Source organism: Heterodontus francisci, chromosome 9, assembly GCF_036365525.1.
Source record: "Heterodontus francisci isolate sHetFra1 chromosome 9, sHetFra1.hap1, whole genome shotgun sequence".
NCBI classification, from domain to species: domain Eukaryota; kingdom Metazoa; phylum Chordata; class Chondrichthyes; order Heterodontiformes; family Heterodontidae; genus Heterodontus; species Heterodontus francisci.
Genome location: NC_090379.1, coordinates 20,276,820 through 20,295,808, shown reverse-complemented (window position 1 = coordinate 20,295,808; position 18,989 = coordinate 20,276,820). Strand labels below are relative to the sequence as shown.

The 18,989-nt window shown below is 43.1% G+C and overlaps 1 protein-coding gene across 1 annotated transcript in view; it reads left to right on the top strand.

Moving 5' to 3' along the window:
* The first annotated feature begins 751 nt into the window (after window positions 1–751).
* The window catches only part of syndig1l (synapse differentiation inducing 1-like), an 88,110-nt gene continuing 69,872 nt past the window's right edge, over window positions 752–18,989 (top strand). Inside the window, exon 1 of the mRNA XM_068038259.1 lies at window positions 752–1,189. Coding sequence (XP_067894360.1) covers window positions 752–1,189 — 438 coding nt within the window. The remainder of the gene's footprint in view (window positions 1,190–18,989) is intronic.

Sequence of the window (18,989 nt, the reverse complement as noted above, 5' to 3'; positions counted from 1 at the left end):
AGCATTTGTTGCCCATCCCTAATTGCCCAGCTCAGTGGCTTGCTAGGCAATTTCAGAAGGCTGGTAGGAGTCAACCACATTGCTGTGGGTCTAGCGTCACATGTAGGCCAGACCAGGTGAGGACAGCAGATTTCCTTCCCTAAAGGACATTAGTGAACCAGCTGCATTTTTACAAGAATCGATAATGGTTTCATGGTCACCATTAGACGAGCTTTTAATTCCAGATTTATTAATTGAATTCAAATTTCACCATCTGCCATGGTGGGATTCGAACACATGTCCCCAGAGCATTAGCCTGGTCCCCTAGATTACTAGTCCAGTGACATTACCACTACACCACTGCCTCCCCATTACCTAACAATGAAGGGACTTCATTGCCTGGTTTCTGTTGAAACAGCAGTGGTCAAAGATTTGTCTTGTTCAATCAAGCTCAGCAGCTGAAAATTCAATGTATTGACTGATGATGGAGACTGTGGTGGAAAAGCATCATTATTTCCTAAAACTGACATCCTGAGCTGCAAATGAAACACATTTGTTTATTGAATTCTAAGATGTTGGCACAAGGATAAGCAAATATAATTTTCTCTCTTTCTTCTCCGCAGGCCTTGGGCCAGTGACCATCCTCACAGTCTAACAGCTCTTAAGGTCAATCAATCATCCTCATTTCATCGCAAGTCAAGACTCCTACTTGCCCACCCCCCCCAAACCCCTCCCTCCACCCTCCATCACCCACCCTCCCCTAGTCTAAATAATGGAAAACCTGACTGAACTTCAGAATCCTCTGTTGGAGAAAAACATCAAGCATGTCAGAAATGATTACAGTTACCAGGACGATTACAGTGAGCAGCAACACTACAAGGAGAAGATTTTGAGCTACTTTGTGAACAATAATTCTTCAAAGAACAAACCCAAAGCCAACTTCACCCATCAGCTCCTGGATGCCAGCTCCCTGCACCTGGCAGTCGAGGCATTTTACCGCCCAAACTTTATTTTGTACCAGGACGAGGCAAAAGAGAGTGTAAAGGATTACAGGAATGACAGCTGTGAGACAACATTCACGGAGAGGAAGAACTTAACTATTGACTCCCCCGACCATTCAGAATCTAAACTTGCTGAGTACACGGAGAACGATGTTAAAATCCAAACCATCTCGTATGAAGTAGAGGAAGAAGAATTTCATGACTGTGAGGTAGAGTCACTCTCACTTTATTTAAAGTTTTTTTTTACTTCTTTACTATTGGAACTCTCAGCTGTATAGTTTTATATGCTTACAAATGTTTGGCTGTTTTTAGCTTGTACAATGATCTTTGTAATAGAGAGAGATAATAACAGTGGGAGATCGGGAGAACACCCATGGAATTTCAGTGTCCATCTATCCATCCAATAATCTTTTAGTGTCCGCAGTTCATGTCTTATCTTTCTGATTAATCAAGAGCATTTATCGCTGAAATTTCTTTGTGAACGATAGCTTGGTCAAAAGGGCAGTCTTTAAGGAACATATTAATACAATAACAAGATTTCTCATGCTCACTATTACCAACAGAAACATTCTAACAGGACAAAATCACCATGTTTCTCTTGTTGCTAACCCATGGCGACAGAATGAAATCTTTCCCCATGGTGCTAAATTTGTCTATTTAATTGACATTGCACCATTGTGTTTCTTACTTCAATGTGGTGGAGTCTCTGTGTACAGTGAATCAGCCATTTATATAACATATTACATAATCGAGTTGCATGCACACTGTAGCACGGAAACAGGCCATTCAACCGAACTGGTCTATTCTGGTATTTATGCTTCATACAAGCCTCCTCCCACCCCTTTTCATCTAACCCTAGCAGCATACCCTTCAATTCATTTCTTCTTTATCTAGCTTCCCCATAATTGAATATATTCTATTCACCTCAAAAACTCCTCACAGTAGTGTGTTCCACATTCTTATCACTTTCTGGGTAAAGAGATTTCTTCCGAATTCCCTATTGGAACTATTAGTGATTATCTTATATTTATGGCCCCTAGTTTTTGACTGCCTACAAGTGGAGACATCTTCTCTATGTCTACCCTGTCAAAGCCCTTCATCATTTTAAAGATGTCTCTCAAATTACCCCTCAGCCTTCTCTTTTGTAGAGAAAAGAATGCTAACCTGTTCAGCCCTTCATGATACTTTATAACCTCTCAGTTCTGGTATCATATTTGTAAATCTTTTTTGCACCTTCCCTAATGCCTCCAAGTCATTTTTATAATATGGAGAACAGAACAGTGCACAGGACTCCAAGTGTGGTCTAACCAAAGTTCTATACAAGGTTTACCGTGACTTTCTTGCTTTTCAAGTGTATCCCTCCAGAAATAAATCCGAGTGCTTTGTTTGCTTTTTTACAGCCTTATTAACCTGCCTCGCTACTCTTAGTGATTTCTGTGTCTGTATCGTAGATCCCATTTCTCCTCTACCCCATTTAGACACATATTATATATGTAGTATGTGACCTCATGATTCTGCCCACAAAAATGCACCACTTCATACTTATCTATATTGAAATTCATTTGCCAATTGCACACCCATTCTGCAAGTTTACTGATGTTGTTTTATATTTTGTCAAAATCCTCCATTATATTAACCACACACCCACAATTTGGTGTGGTCCGCCAATTTTGGAATTGTACTTCTGATTCCTAGTCTAAATCATGAATGTAAGACATGAACATCAGTGGTTCCAGCACCAATCCCTGTGGGAGACCACTGCTTACCAGTCATTACCTGTGAGTTTAGCTTGTACATCCCTTAGCAGTCCTATCCTTATCCTTGATTCGCTTTCGTTATTGATATGCTTATAGAATGCTTTATTATTTCTTTCATGTTCCTTGATAATTTAATTTCGTAGTTGCACTTTGCTTTCCTAATTGTTTTTTGACTTCTTAGCCTTTTCATGTTCTCATTTGTCATCATTTCCTTTATTTACTAGGCCTTTTTCTTTAGGTTTCAGTTTTACCTTTATCTCTTTACTCATCCATGTTGTTGCATTATTGACTTGTTTGTTCTTGTTTTGTAAAGGAATATATTTTTTCCTGAACTCTATTGATCGCTGTTTTAAACATTTCCCACTGCGGTCCTATCTCATCAATTTTTTTCCAGTTTATCTTTCCTAGTTCCATTCTCTTCCCCTCAAAACTAGCTTTTTCCAATCTATCACTTTGGTCCTTCTCTTACTTATGTCTTTTTCAATCGTTATTTTGAACCTTAATTTTTTATGATCGCTATTGCCTAAATGCACCCCTGTGCTTGCTTCTTTTATCTGCTTTCCCATTACTAGATCCAACAGTGATTCCTCTCTTGTTGGACTTGCCTATTGGGGAAGCAAGAAATCCTGAACACACTGTAAAAACTTCCTTTCCCCACTTCTTGTCAGTTTAGTTGATGGAAATTGAAATCTTCCACAATAGTTACTCAATATTGTTTACTCATTTCTAGGGCCCTACCAAATTCCCAGCCGTGAAAAATGCATCATGGATCATGAACTCTTGGATCCTCCATGAAATCGGCCATTTTGCAAACTTTGCGTGTTTTAGCGATTGACACAAGGCTCACATCTCTGATTGCTGGGCATGTTGCGAACGTCGTGCATTTTAGTGATTGACAGAAAGCTCAACTCACTGACTAGTAGATGAGGGAGGGCTTCCAGTGCAGTTTTGAGAGTAGCAGTCTCAAGTGTTAGCAGACAAGTGAGAAGGCCAGACTGAGCAAATCAAAAACAGCCACAACCATTACTGCAACACATCAAGTGAAAGAATTTGAAAGCCAAATTCTGCATGCCGATGGTGGAATACTGACTTCAGTGAGTAAAGAATGTGATCTGTTTATAGTCAGCTTCTTTCAATAGTTTTTGAGTTAACAATAAATTCCATTTGAAACCAGAAACCTCCCTTGTCATTTTTTTTGTTTTAAATAGATCATTTTCATGGTTTGTTGCGACACGTGAAATTTACGATTTAAATACATGAAATCGTGAAATTTGCGATTCTTAAAATGTCGAGACAGTGAAATTTGTAAAAGTTGACCATGAATTTGGTACTCCCCTACTCATTTGATAGATTTGCCTACAATACTCCTATTAACATAATCGATCCCTTCTTATCCTTTGTCTCAATCCATATGGATTCTGTCGCAATCCTAATGCGAATTATGTCCCTTTAATCTATTGCCATTCTGTTGATACTAATTAGTATGGCAAACACACCAACCTCCCCCCCCCCACCACCCCGACATCCATCATCCTTCCCTCTTCTTTATAATAATATTAGGTTCGTCACAATTCTTAATTGATGAATTATAATTGATATTTATAAAAATGTACTCTAGGAGACTGGATGGTGCAATAGATCAATAAACTGGCCTTTTATTTCTGGACATGTTAGTTCCAATCCAACCCAGGTTAGTGGATTGAAAGTCTCCCTGTTCATCGTGAAACCTAGTTTTGTGCTAGAATAATCAAATTCCGAATGGGTGCATGTCCTGCACACAGAACTGCCTATAAATTGGTACAAAATTTTCAGTCTCACTCCAAAGAAGTAAGAGATTGGTTATCCTTCCAGCTTCAAAAACTGCATCTACCACTCATCCAAACTCCCGTCGCTGGTGATATTGTGCAACATGAAACGTACTACGATAACTTTGCAAACTTTCAGAATGTTGAAGTGGCCTCTCTCTGACCATTCCAAGTATCTGACTGATTGACTGAGCAAATATTTGCTCAATAAGAAACTTTGGCCGAAATTTTTCGTTGTGCGGCAAGTCCCCGCTTCCGCCAGGCTGGGATTATTTTTCTCTCCAGGTCCTTAATTGGTCTTGGGCGGGACTGCCACCTCCTTGAGCCAGGAAGTCACGCCTAATGGAGCTGCCGGCAGCTCTTAGTCCCAGCAGCGTCACTGGGAGCAGTGGCCACTGCTGGGACTGCAGCCAGCCATCGGAAGCAAGGTGAAGGACGGTCCAAAAGAGAGGTACGTTTTTAGGACCCCTCCAGGGACAATTAGCCGGGCCCCAGCAAGGCAAGGGGGGTTAGTTACGGGGGGGCAGGGGGAGTGTTGTGCCTGATCAGGAGGGCCGCCCCTGCCCAAAAGAAGGCTGCCTGGTTTTACCAGATGGGGTTCTTGAGGCTTTTGCCATTCAGCTACTGAGGGTAAAATACTCAGCAGCGGGAGGAGGCCCTTCAGTGCCAATTAATTGGCCACTTAAGGGCCTTGATTGGCCAAGGGCAGGTGAGCCCTTTCTTGCTGCCGCTCCGTGTAAAATTGCAGTGGGGGCAGGAGGGGGTTAGGAACGGCCCGCTTCCCACTCAATTTTATGCGCCCCCGCCCCCCCCCCCCCCCACCCCCATCCCCCCACCACCAGCCCGCTTGTTTATGGGCTGTAAAAGTCCGGCCTTTATTTTCTTAAATGCTTGCTGGTACTTAATCTTTATTGGTGTAAGGGACATTGAGAGATGTTATCTGCCATGGCTCCACCACACAGTCCATATCTGTGATCATGTGACACCTGATCATGTGATATCTGCCTGCACTTTGCAAATGTTATTGTATTGACCTTATAAAAGTTTGGGTCCCTGCAGCTGAGTAACTTTGGTCATAGTTTCACACTGGCAGCTGTTGTGTGAGGTTTCAGGGAACCAACAGTTCATCCGTGAGCAGGTGAAGAAAACACATGGGTGCAGATCCTAAATGTGGTGAGGTGCGAACTCTCTGGCTGGAATTTTACAACAACCTCCCGCTGCCTTAGTGCCCATCGCCTAACCGTGACTGGGGAGATAATAGACAGCCCTAAGGCCAACTGAGGCCCTTAAGTGGCCAATTGATGACCACTTAAGGGCCTCTTCATCACCTGGGAAGTAATACCTGGCAGCATCCTTGTGGGCTGGGGGTGGTCTCTCCTGATTGGACACCCTGTGCCCCATGGAGGGCCCTCCCAGCAGTACCGGCCGCCTCTCTGCAACACCCCCTACCCTCTCAATCAATTCTCCCCAAACACCTTGCCGAGGCCTGGCCAATTGGCCCCGCCAAGCCCTCACCCCACTTATCTGCTTCCGAGGCCAACTTCTATGGTAGCTTTTCTCGCTGGGTGCAGTCCCAGCAGTGGCCACCACTCCCGCTGGCGCTGCTGGGGACTGAAGAGCTGACGGCCTTCTGTTGGCTCGCAGCTTTTGGAAGTGGAGCTTCCTGCCTCAGAGGGGCGGAAGCCAGGAATGCACGCAATTAACTGCCTGAGCCACGCAAAATACGGTCATGGCTTCCAGGGCCGGTGGAGGCGGGCTCGCCTCTGGCTTTCCTGCCGGTGGGCGAGGCCACCGCCTACTTGTGAAATTCCAGCCTACATTTCTCCTGGATTGTGAGCAACAGCGCCAGGCAGTCTTGTCTTCCAGGACAATCCAGGAGGGTTCACAAACCAAAATCCCGATTCCTGTAAATAAATTACTCTAACCGTACAACCTCCTCTTTTATAATGCTGTCGTGAAATGTAAGTATGCTGTGTGCATAAATGTTGCAGTTTTCAGAATGGAGAGGGTGACAGAGTTGAAGAGTGTGCTTGGCTCCCTAGACTGTTCTTTAAAAAGAAGAATGAGTAGTACACAATTATGAACGGTTGATCTTGTGCGGTGGAGAGGATAATGAGGACGTAGTGTCCTGGCCAATATTTAATCCCTCAAACAACATCATTAAAAAAGCAGATGATTTGGTCATTATCTCATTGCTATTTGTACTGTTTCCTACACTACAACAGTGACTACTCTTCAAAAGTACTAATTAACTGTAAAACACTTTGGGACATCCTGAGTTTGTGAAAGATTTTATAGAAATACAAGCTCTTTCTTTCATAGATTTTATTTGGTAATTTTGTTTACCAGGTGCCAAACGTGCTGGCTGTACTTGTGACCGGTTGAATAGGAATTTCCTCATGGCCATCTGGTTGCAGTAATGTTGCTGAGATAGAACTGGAGCACGTTTCTGACCAGGTTACAGTGGAGGGTGCGTTAGGTGGCACCAGATAGCTTTGAGAAGATTCCAGCCTCTTTCTTAAAATGGCAGGCAAGAGGTGGCTGGGAAGCTGACGCACAGCTGCACACAGAGCCTCAAGCCCCACTCCCAGACTCAGTATCTACTCTAGGATGATATTTCAGTGCCACACTGAGCAGACATTGTGTTGGCAAATATGCCACCTTGCAGAGGAGATGTTAAACCAAGGCCCCTTCTGCCTGCCCTGGTGGATGTAAAAAATCCTTAACCAAAACTGCTCATTTATCTTGTATGTTGTTTGTGGGATGTTGTGTATAAAATTGGATGGCACATTTTGCCTACTTAATTGACTACACTTCATTGGCTGTGAAGCAGTTTGAGTCACTCTGAGGATGACAATGCGAGATCTTTCTTTTCCTTCATGCCCAGATAGTTGACTACAGTAGGTTTGGGGTCCAAAGTGCCAATTAGGTCACATTGGGGAAACTGGGTGAGGGCAGAAGAATCATGTATTGTCCACTGGAATTGCCATCAGGCACATATTACACCCATCCAAACATGGGCAGGTGTAATATAACAAGAGACAAATGAGAAAATAATAATATCAAACATATTTTCCACAGCCCCAGCAAAGCTTTTGTCAAGGGTTTCCTGCATGCCCCTGGTGACCAGAATTGCTAAAGGCCGGGGTAGGGCACTGTGGGTGCAAGTTAACTTTAATAGGCTGGGTTTCAGCCCAAACTGGCAGAACAGTGAGCTGACTAATTCAAGCATTTTTTGGGTGTTCTCAAAGAATTGAAGTTCCCTCTATGCAGCTGCAAGATGACTCAATTAAATCTCTTCCTCTGTACCTGAGACACTGGTGCATAAATAATTGTCACATGTACAAGAGGTTCGATGATGAAAAAATACAGACTCAAACATGCAAGAACAACAGGGCAGTAATAGTAGGTGGTTTTAATTACCCCTGTATTAACTGGGATAGTTTTAGTGTGAAAGGAATTGAGGGAGCAGAATTCTTGAGGTGCATTCAGGAGAACCTTTTTACCTAGTGTGTAGCAAGTTCAACAAGTGAGGCTGCAGTTTTGGACTTAGTTTTAAGAAATAAAGATGGGTAGGTGGAAGGAGTGGCAGTGGGAGAGCATTTTGGTGGCAGTGATCATAATTCAGTCAGTTTTAACATAATTATGGAAATGGACAAAGATAGAACAGGAGTTAGAGTTTTCAATTGGGACAAGGCCAATTTTACTGAACTGAGGAGTGATTTAGCAAAAGCAGACTGGAAACAGCTACTTGAAGGTAAATCAGTGTCAGAGCAGTGGGAGGCATTCAAAGGGGAGATTCAAGGGGTTCAGGGTAAACATGTTCCCACAAAGAAAAAGGGTGAGGCGGCCAAATCTAGAACCCCACGGATGTCAAGGCAGAAAAGGAAAGCCTATGCCCAACACCAAGAACTCAATACTACAGAAAACCGAGAAGAGTCTAGAAAGTGGAGGGGTGAAATCAAAAAGGAAACTAGGAAAACAAAGAGAGGGCATGAAAAAATATTGGCAAGCAAAATCAAGGTGAACCCAAAGATGTTTTATCCATACATTAAGAGTAACAGGATAACTCAGGAAAGAGTAGGGCCCATAAAAGACATAAAAGGTAACCTATGTGTAGGGGTGGAAGATGTTGGTCTGGTTCTTATTGAATACTTTGCGTCTGTCTTCACAAAAGAGGGGGACGATGCAGATATTGTAGTTAAGGAGGAAGAGTGCGAAGTATTGGATGTGATAAACATAGGGAGAGAGGAAGTATTAATAGGATTAGCATCCTTGAAAATTGATAAATCACCAGGGCCAGATGAAATGTATCCTAGGCTGTTAAAAGAGGCAAGAGAAGAAATAGCAGAAGGTCTGACCATCATTTTCCGGTCCTCACTGGTTACAGGTGTGGGGCCGAAGGATTGCAGAAATGCTAACGTTGTATCTCTGTTTAAAAAGAGAGTGAAGGACATACTGAATAATTACAGGCCAATCAGTCTAACCTCAGTAGTGGGCAAATTATTGAAATCTATTCTGAGAGACAGGATAAACTGTCACTTAGAAAGGCACAGGTTAATCAAGGATAGTCAGCATGGATTTGTTAAGGGAAGATCTTGTTTGACCAACTTGATCGAATTTTTTGAAGAAATAACAAGGAAGATAGATAAGGGTAGTGCAGTTGAAGTGGTCTACATGGATTTTAGCAAGGCGTTTGACAAGGTCCCACATAGCAGACTGGTTAAAAAAAATAAAATTCCATGGGATCTAGGGAAATGCAGCAAGGTGGATACAAAATCGGCTCAGTGGCAAGAAACAAAGGTAATTGTTGATGGCTGTTTTAGCGATTGGAGGGCTGTTTTCAGTGGCGTTCCGCAGGGCTCAGTACTGGATCCCCTGCTTTTTGTGGTGTATATTAACAATTTGAATGTAAATGTAGGGCATGATCAAGAAGTTTGCAGATGACACAAAGATTGGCCGTGTGGTAGATAGTGAAGAGGATAGCTGTAGGCTGCAGGAAGATATTGATGGTCTGGTCAGATGGGCAGAAAAGCCGACAAATGGAATTCAACTTGGAGACGTGTGAGGTGACGCATTTAGGGAGGTCAAACAAGGTAAAGGAATACACGATTAATGGAAAATACTGAGAAGTGTAGAGGAAGGGATGGACCTTGGAGTGAATGGCCACAGATCCCTGAAGGTAGCAGGACAGATCAATAAGCTGGTTAAGAAGACATATGGAATCCTTTCCTTTATTAACCAAGGTATAGAATACAAGAGCAGGGAGGTTATGCTGGAACTGTATAACTCATTGGTTAGGCCACAACTTGAGTGCTGTATGTTTACAGAAAGGATGTAATTGGACTAGAGAGGGTACAGAGGAGATTCACGAGGATGATGCCAGGACTGGAAAAATGCAGCTGTGAGGAAAGATTGGATAGGCTGATGTTGTTCTCCTTGGAACAGAGAAGGCTGAGGGGAAATCTGATTGAAATGTGAAACTATTTGAGGGGCCTGGATAGCGTGGAGATGAAGGGTCTATTCACCTTAGCAGCGAGGTCAGTGATGAGGGGGCATAGATTTAAAGTGATTGGTAGAAAAATTAGAGGAGAGATGAGGAAATACATTTTCACCCAGAGGGTGGTGATGGTCTGGAAGTCACTGCCTGAAAGGGTAGTTGAGGCAGAGACCCTCAACTTATTCAAAAGGAGTCTGGATATGCACCTCAAGTGCTGTAAACTGCAGGGCTACAGACCAAATGCTGGAAGGTGGGATTAGAATAAGTGGATCATTTTTCGGTCAGCACAGACACGATGGGCCAAGTGGCCTCTTTCTGTGCCTTAAACTTTCTATGATTCGAAGAGTTATAAAAATTGACTTTTTTTTAAAAAGGACCTTTCTTTTAAAAAGTGAATCATGTGCTCCAAATTGGCCCCCGAAGATAAAAGACCAGGCCTTTGTATATTCAAAGTTTCTTACAGGGACATAGGAATACCCCCATCCTGAAACATTCCTGAATTGAATGGGTTCTTCTGAAACAAAGAAGGTGTGAAGTAGCCACATCCTGGGCCACTGTTGGTCACCACAGGGAGGGAGATCCACATCTCCCAATAGAGGCAAAGGTGTGAAACCATTTTTGATCTTAAAGGTAGATCCCTAAACAGAGAGAGAGAGGGAGACACCAAGAATCTTGTTTCCAGCTGGGGGAAATCCAGTAAGCCAGAAGGGACGCACCCTGCTCTAGAATTCTACATCTTTGCCTATACAGCAGTGAATTAGAAATGATCCACTGTCTTCAAATCTGTCGCTGTATGTTTATTTGACAAATAAAAAAGGGGTTAAACCCCAATAACAGAAAACACTTGCTGCTATCAGGTGGGAGTTGAACAGTGGGAACCACCCACACACCTCACCATGTGGCTGTAACATGATCCTGGGAAATGTGGTGGGGTCAGGGGCATTGGATAGAGGTTCTGCACTGTCTAAAGTGTGTCCCAACAAGGCTTTCCTGGTATTTCGAAGTTCTGCTGTCAGATCACCTTTTCCTCCTGCTGCCAAACCCATGCTGTCTGGCGGAAAGTGCCTTTCTTTCTCATTCAGTCAGTGCACTTGGGAGATGTAACATCTTGCCCTTTGTGTGTAGCTTTAGTAAGCAGGACTTTCCTTCCATCTCATAAAGTCATCGAGTCATAGAGTCATTTATGGCACAAAAAGAGTCTTTTCGGCCCATCAAGTCCATGCCAGCTCTCCGTAGAGCAATCCAGTCAGTCCCACTTCCCTGCTGTATCCCTGTAGCCCTGCAAGTTTATTTCCTTCAAGTGCCCATCCAATTTCCTTTCGAAATCATTGATGGTCTTCGCTTCCACCAGTGTCGCAGTCATTGGAATTTATCATGTGCTTCTACTGTACATAATACAAATCCTTTACCTTCTCTTCTCAGCCTTCAGCTAGGTCCTCAAACAGTGGGTTAGTATTGATGCTATCGGGCATCGCCATCTTTGCCACCTTCTTTGCACACTCATCAGAAAGCAGCTGCATTGTTCTCTCAATTCTGTATAGTGTATCCCAGCACGTGTGAGACCTCATTCATTTTTTTGTTTCCCCACCACTGGCATTAAGACATTCATTTCAGTGACCATGCACCTCACAGCTGGATTACTGAGCCTTTTGGACTAATTAAGTAACTCATCAGCTGTTTTGAGAAGAGTTAAAGTATCATCATTGCATGTGTACTGTGCCGGGCTGCTGCTCTCCCATTGCTGCTAATTAAAACACGATTTTTAGGAATGGCACATTTGAGAGCCTTGCATTCCTGCAATTTCATTTCGAGGTTCATTATTTTTTGAGGAAGTGTCTTTTCTCCTGATTTTAGCGAAAGGGTGAATGTCAGCCTCTCCCCTCCAAATTTGCAATGAAGAGGGGATTACCCAAATATGCTCAAAACCCTTACAGGCCTTTTTAATTCTCTTCCTTATACAAAATTACACTAAAGAAATAGTCTTTCAAATGGATTGAGCCAAATGTGAGGGTTACATCTGTGGAATAAAAAACAGATTTAACAAACCATCAAAAGCTCCATCATGTTTTTGTTATGATCTGGAAAGATAAAAAAAAATTACCATATAAATGCTCTTGTTTTCTAAAAAGGCTTCAAGGGCAAAGTAATCTCTTAATCTTGTCTGTCAGTGCATATCAGGAATGTTGACAGCATACAAAGCAGCATCTTTCAAATCTTACTGCTATAAACTTGTTATGAATACAGAACATGACAAGGGCAAATCTAGTACTTCCATGGCATTATCTCCTCTGAGTATGTTTCATTGCCTGTGTCAGATGCGGGACGTAAAAGTCAGCGAGTAAATTGCTCCTGTGGAAAGCTAGGTTGAAGTTCTAGCCTGTTTCAGACTGTAAACTCAGGGATGCAGGCTGCGTTTTGGTCGGAGAGACACAGTCTACAACGAGCCTTCAATTCTATGTTCTTATTTCTTGGCAGACTAAACCTGAATTGGATATCCCAGTCAGTTCCCAAATAGAATTGAACAGTACAGAAAGAGACCATTTGACCCATCGAGTCTGTGCCAGTTCTTTGGAGGAGCTACCGAATTAGTCCCACTCCCCCTGCTCTCCTCCCAGACAAGCAACACCTCAATTTTAAAATTCACATCCTTGTTTTCAAATCCCTCCATGGCTTCGCCCCTCCCTATCTCTGTAATCTCCTCCAGCCCCACAACCCTCCGAGATAGCTGCGCTCCTTTAATTCTAGCCTCTTGACCATTCCCTATTTTAATCACTCGACCAATGGAGGCCATGCCTCCAGGCACCGGTAAAATGCCAGCGGAGGTGGGAAAAGGCCCTTAAGTGGCCACATAAATATCTGAATTGGGCTCTGGGTGGGCGGGTCATTTGCCACCTTTCCTGCTGCTGGCAAGATGGCCCACCTACCTGGAGCCCAATTCTCAGTTCTTTAGGAGTGAGATAAGGAGAAATTACTTCGCTGAAAGGGTTGTGAATCTTTGGAATTCTCTACCCCAGAGGGTTGTGGATGCTCCATTGTTGAATACATTTAAGGTTGGGATTGACAGATTTTTGATCTCTCAGGGAATCAAGGGATATGGGGAGTGGGCAGGAAAATGGAGTTGAAGCCCAAGATCAGCCATGATTGTATTGAATGGTGGAGCAGGCTCGATGGACCATATGGTCTACTCCTGCTCTTATTTCTTGTGTTCTTTAAGATGACGGGCACGTCACCTGCTGCCAGACTTCATGCCTGCCAGCCTGTACCCAAATATCTGGTAGAATCCAGCCCAAGGTGTTAGACTTTGGTTTCTTGCCATCAAGTTAATTAGCAAGACACTGTTAACTATATGAAAAATTGCAAACTTTGGATAAATTTAAAGATGTGACACTATACAATTGGTAGCAGTGAAGAAGAAAGGACTTGTACTTATTTAGCTTCGTTCACATCCTTAGGACACACAAAAGTGCTTTATGACCAAAAAATTAAATTTTCAAGTGTAGTCCTTATTTTATGGGCAAACATGGCTGCCACATTCTCACACAGCAAGATCCCACAAGCAGCAAAAAATGAATGCCAGTCGACCAGTTTTGGTGGTGTTGGTTAAGGAATAAATGTTAGTGATGACACTTCCTTGCTGTTTTTCAAATAATGTCATGAGATCTTTTACATCCAGCTGAGAGCACAGCCAGGAGCCTGGTATAACATCTCCTCTGAAAGATGGTAATTCCCAATAGTGCAACGCTTCCTCAGGTCTTAGAATGGAATTTGAACCCCTGATTTTTCTAACTTAGGGACAAGGTGCCACGAGTGAGCCAAGCTGACACCAAGAGGATTATCTAGAACTGAGCAAATAGCATGCCTAACAGATCAGTGTATCTCTTCCCCTTAGACAAGGGTCACAATACATTTTCTTGCATTCAGGTTGGGTGTCTCATACATCCAACTGACTTGTTAATTAAATTGCTTAATGGTTTCAGGCTAGAGAAGGGAACAGAAGGACACTTGGGAAATATTTATTTTTTGTTTTTCAATATTATCAAGCATTTTCTAAGTGGTTCTAGTATTACATTGTGTATTAAATTCATAAGGTCATATCTTTATTTCCCTGTTCACTAGAAAGTAGCTGATGCAATCACAAAAGCTTAGAGCCAATTTCAAAGCTAAGATTCTGGCTTGTTTCAGTAAAATACAAAATTCTAATAAATTGAACACTGGTTTATGCTTGTATCAACTTTTCACTCTAGTTTTAGTGAATGGAGGAAAACACACCCAGGAGCGTCAACAATGTGACGATAATTTGTCAACAGGGGCTTGCTTCCTCCAAAATGGAGCAAGTGGATTTATTTTATAAAACTTCAAACTTTCCATTTATTGTATCAAATGAAGTACATCATGCCCTTCAACCCAGCCTCCTCTTCACCCAATAGAAGTCGTGTTCCGATTTTGTGTCGAGCTGTACAAGAAAGTGGGCTCGTCTCAAGTTTATTTTCAATTTTTTTCATTAGATCATAAGATCATAAGAACTAGGAGCAGGAGTAGGCCGTCCGGCCCCTCGAGCCTGCTCCACCATTCAATAAGATCATGGCTGATCTTTTCGTGGACTCAGATCCACTTAGCCGTGCTCTCACCGTATCCCTTAATTCCTTTTTTGTTCAAAATGATATCTACCTTAGCTTTAAAAACGTTTACTGAAGTAGCGTCAACTACTTCACTGGGCAAGGAATTCCATAGATTAACAACCCTCTGGGTGAAGAAGTTCCTTCTTAATTCAGTCCTAAATCTGCTCCCTCTAATCTTGAGGCTATGCCCTCTTGTCCTAGCTTCACCTGCCAGTGGAAACATCCTCTCTACTTGTATCTTATCTATTCCCTTCATAATTTTATATGTTTCTATAAGATCCCCCCTCATTCTTCTGAATTCCAATGAATATAATCCCAATCTACTCAGTCTCTCCTCATAAGCCAACCCCCTCAACTCCGGAATCAACCTAGTGAACCTCCTCTGCACCCTCTCCAGTGCCAGTATATCCTTTCTCAAGTAAGGAGACCAAAACTGCACACAGTACTCCAGGTGCGGCCTCACCAGTACCTTATACAGCTGCAACATAACCTCTCTGCTTTTAAACTCAATCCCTTTAGCAATGAAGGACAAAATTCCATTTGCCTTCCTAATTACTTGCTGTACCTGCAGACCAACCTTCTGCGATTCATGCACAAGGACACCCAGGTCCCTCTGCATAGCAGCATGCTGCAACTTTTTACCATTCATGTAATAATCCTTTTTACTGTTACTCCTACCGAAATGAATGACTTCACATTTATTAACATTGTATTCCATCTGCCAGACCTTTGCCCACTCACTCAATGTATCGATGTTCCTCTGCAAAGTTTCACAGTCATCTGCACACTTTGCTCTGCCACTCATCTTAGTGTCATCTGCAAACTTTGACAACATACACGTGGTCCCCAATTCCAAATCATCTATATAAATTGTAAATAATTGCGGTCCCAACACCGATCCCTGAGGCACACTGATTGCCAACCAGAATAGCACTCATTTATCCCCACTCTCTGCTTCCTGTTAGTCAACCAATCCTCTATCCATGCTAATACTTTTACCCCTAACGCCATGCATCCTTATCTTATGCAGCAGCCTCTTGTGCGGCACCTTGTCGAAGGCCTTTTGGAAATCTAGGTACACCACATCCACTGGGTCCCCGTTGTCCACCTTGCTCGTAATGTCATCATAGAATTCCAAATGATTTGTCAAGCATGACCTGCCCTTCATGAACCCATGCTGCGTCTGCCCAATGGGACAATTTCTATCGAGATGCCCTGCTATTTCTTCCTTGCTAATAGACTCAAGCATCTTCCCCACTACAGAGGTTAAGCTAAACGGTCTATAATTCCCCATCTTTTGTCTACCTCCCTTTTTAAACAGTGGCGTGACATCTGCTGTTTTCCAATCTGCTGGGACTACCCCAGAGTCCAGCGAATTTTGGAAAATTACCGCCAGTGCACCTGCTATTTCTCCCGCCATCTCTTTTAGTACCCTGGGATGCATTCCATCAGGGCCAGGAGACTTACCAATCCTTAACTCCATTAGCTTGCCCAACACTACCTCTTCCGTAATAATGATTGTTTCCAGGTCCTCACCTATGTTCGTCTCTTTGTCAATTACTGGCATGTTATTAATGTCCTCCACTGTGAAGACCAATACAAAATACCTGTTCAATGCCTCGGCCATTTCATCATATCCCATTACTAAATTCCCCTTCTCATCCTCTAAAGGACCAACGTTTACTTTAGCCACTCTTTTTTGTTTTATATATTTATAGAAACTTTTGCTATCTGTCTTTATATTCTGTGCTAGTTTTTTCTCATGTTCTATCTTACTTTTCTTTATAGCTCTTTTTGTGGCTTTCTGTTGACCTTTAAAGTTTTCCCAATCTTCTAGTTTCATGCTGTTTTTGGCCACTTTGTATGCCTTCTCTTTCAATTTGATAGCCTCCCTTATTTCCTTAGGCACCCATGGCAGATTACCCCTTTTCTTCCAGTCCTTCCTTTTCACTGGAATATACTTTTGCTGAGCACTTTGAAAAATTGCTTTGAAAGTCCTCCACTGCTCGTCAACTGTCCCACCATAAAATCTTTGTTTCCAGTCTACTTTAGCCAAGTCCTCCCTCATTCTATTGTAGTCCCCCTTGTTCAAGCGCAGGACCCTGGTATTGGATTTTATCTTCGCACTCTCCATCTGTATTCTAAATTCAACCATACACTGGGAGACGGTGATTTCTTTGCCTTGAAAGATGTAGAGGGGAAGGTGAACAGAATGGTACGTCGAGCAGCATAATTGCTGTGAAAATGGACTTTTGACAGTTGGGTGAGATTGAAGGAAGCGTGAAGATCATTGCATAAGGAGTTTTGATTTGACCATTATCTCTGATGCTTTAGGAAAAGCACATTGTGAGACATTTACTGGAATATTACTTGCTCTTTTGGTATGTGAACTATTGAATGATTCACAGGACTACAAGTAATATCCAAAGAATACATCGGTTTTTATTATAACTTAAAACTAGAACAGATATATAGACAGCTACTACACGAGTACATCACACACAGGCTACTCCCACAACTCTCTGGTTATTTGTGACATGACATCAATTCCTCCGGTGACCTTCACTTGCAGCCTCTTCAGGTGCTCCCACAACATTTGCTGTGCTTTTCTTTAAATGTAAACTCAATATATATTGTATACTCACTGTATACAAATCAAAGCTCTAATTATCGAGCAGTCCCACTTCAATTTATCCATTTCTGCTTCACATTTGATCATCTCAGTTGGATTTATTTCTGTTCACTTTGCAACATTAAAAATAGATATGGATGATACATAAAAATAATTAGAATCACTCAGGACTTCATTGAATGATAACACTGTTTTAATTACCCAGGTACTAGGAAGGGCACCAAAGTACCAGTGGTAACTTCCCTGATAAATTCCCCACCCTCCCTGTGAAGGGCCCAGCTTTCCTCTGCTTGGCAGCTCCTCCAATAGTTTATGTGCTGGGAATGGCAACCTATGTGCCGTGAATTGTCAGCACGTGCATTGTTATGGCGATCTGCTATGACAAGAGAAACCTAATCAAGTGAAGTCTCCTTGAACAGTCAAAACATTCAAAAGGGTTTTGGAGCAACAGTGTGCAGCAAGGAGGAAGACTTTGTAACTGCAAAGTGGACATTTTATAGGAGGGTTGATGAGACATGTTCTATAAAATATTGTATGCCAACCATATGAATAAAAGGAACTAAATTACTCTCTTTCTCTCTCCCTCTTCTCCTATGGCTTGTTTTGGAGTGGCAGAAAATTCAGTGTTGGCTTTGGAGCTAGTTTTGAGCAAGTGAGTCAGAAGGAAATAAGCAACAAAAAGTTGCTCAGCGCTGGTCTCGGTGGCGTGCAGACTGAAGACAAGATGGAGAAGCTGCTTGGCTTTCTCTGTGAGGGGAGATAGAGAGTGCATGGCATTCACTGAGGACATGATATCTCTAAGAGGGGGATAGAGGGCTACTCAGGTACTCAGCAAAAAAAGTGACAGTACCCTGGAAAACATCTGATCTTCATTCATGGATAGACTGGAGAAGCTGGAGTTGTTCTCCTTAGAGGAGAAGATTGAGAGATTTGATAGAGATATTCAAAATTATGAGGGGTCTGGACAGAGTAGATAGGGAGAAACTATTCCCATTGGTGGAAGGATCGAGAACCAGAGGGCACAGATTTAAGGTGATTGGTAAAAGAATCAACAATGACATGAGGAAAAATGCCTTTACCCAGTGAGTGGTTGGGATCTGGAATGCACTGCCTGAGAGTGTGCTGGAGGCAGATTCAATCATGGCTTTCAAAAGGAAATTGGATAAGCACCTGAAGGGAAGAAATTTGCAAGGCTACAGGGGAAGGGTGGAACTAGCTGAATTGTTCTTGCAGAGAGCTGGTGTGGACTTGACCGGTTAAATGGCCTCCTTCTGTGCTATAACCATTCTATGGATGGAATTTTACGCCCCCTCCACGGAACAGGGCTAGAGGCTGGGCGGTGGGGGTGGGGGTGCCGTTCCCATCACCTTTACCGCTGCAATTTTATGAGCGGGGGGGAGGTGACAAACAGCCTGCCAACCCCAGGCCTATTAAGGTTCTTAAGTAACCAATTAATTGCCAGTTAAGGGCCTCCTCCTGCCCCAGTGGCAATCGGGCACCTCGCCAGCTGAGGAGGCCGCCCAGTAAAACCTACCGCCTCCTTGTCGACTGGGTGGGGGTGGGGAGGAGGGCCCCCCCCCACCATGGCACAAGCTGCTCCCCTCTCTCCCACCACCACCACCACCCCACCTCGACCAACCTCTCCCCCCCACCCCACCACCTTGCCAGGGCCCAGCCAATTGTCCCCAGTGAGGCC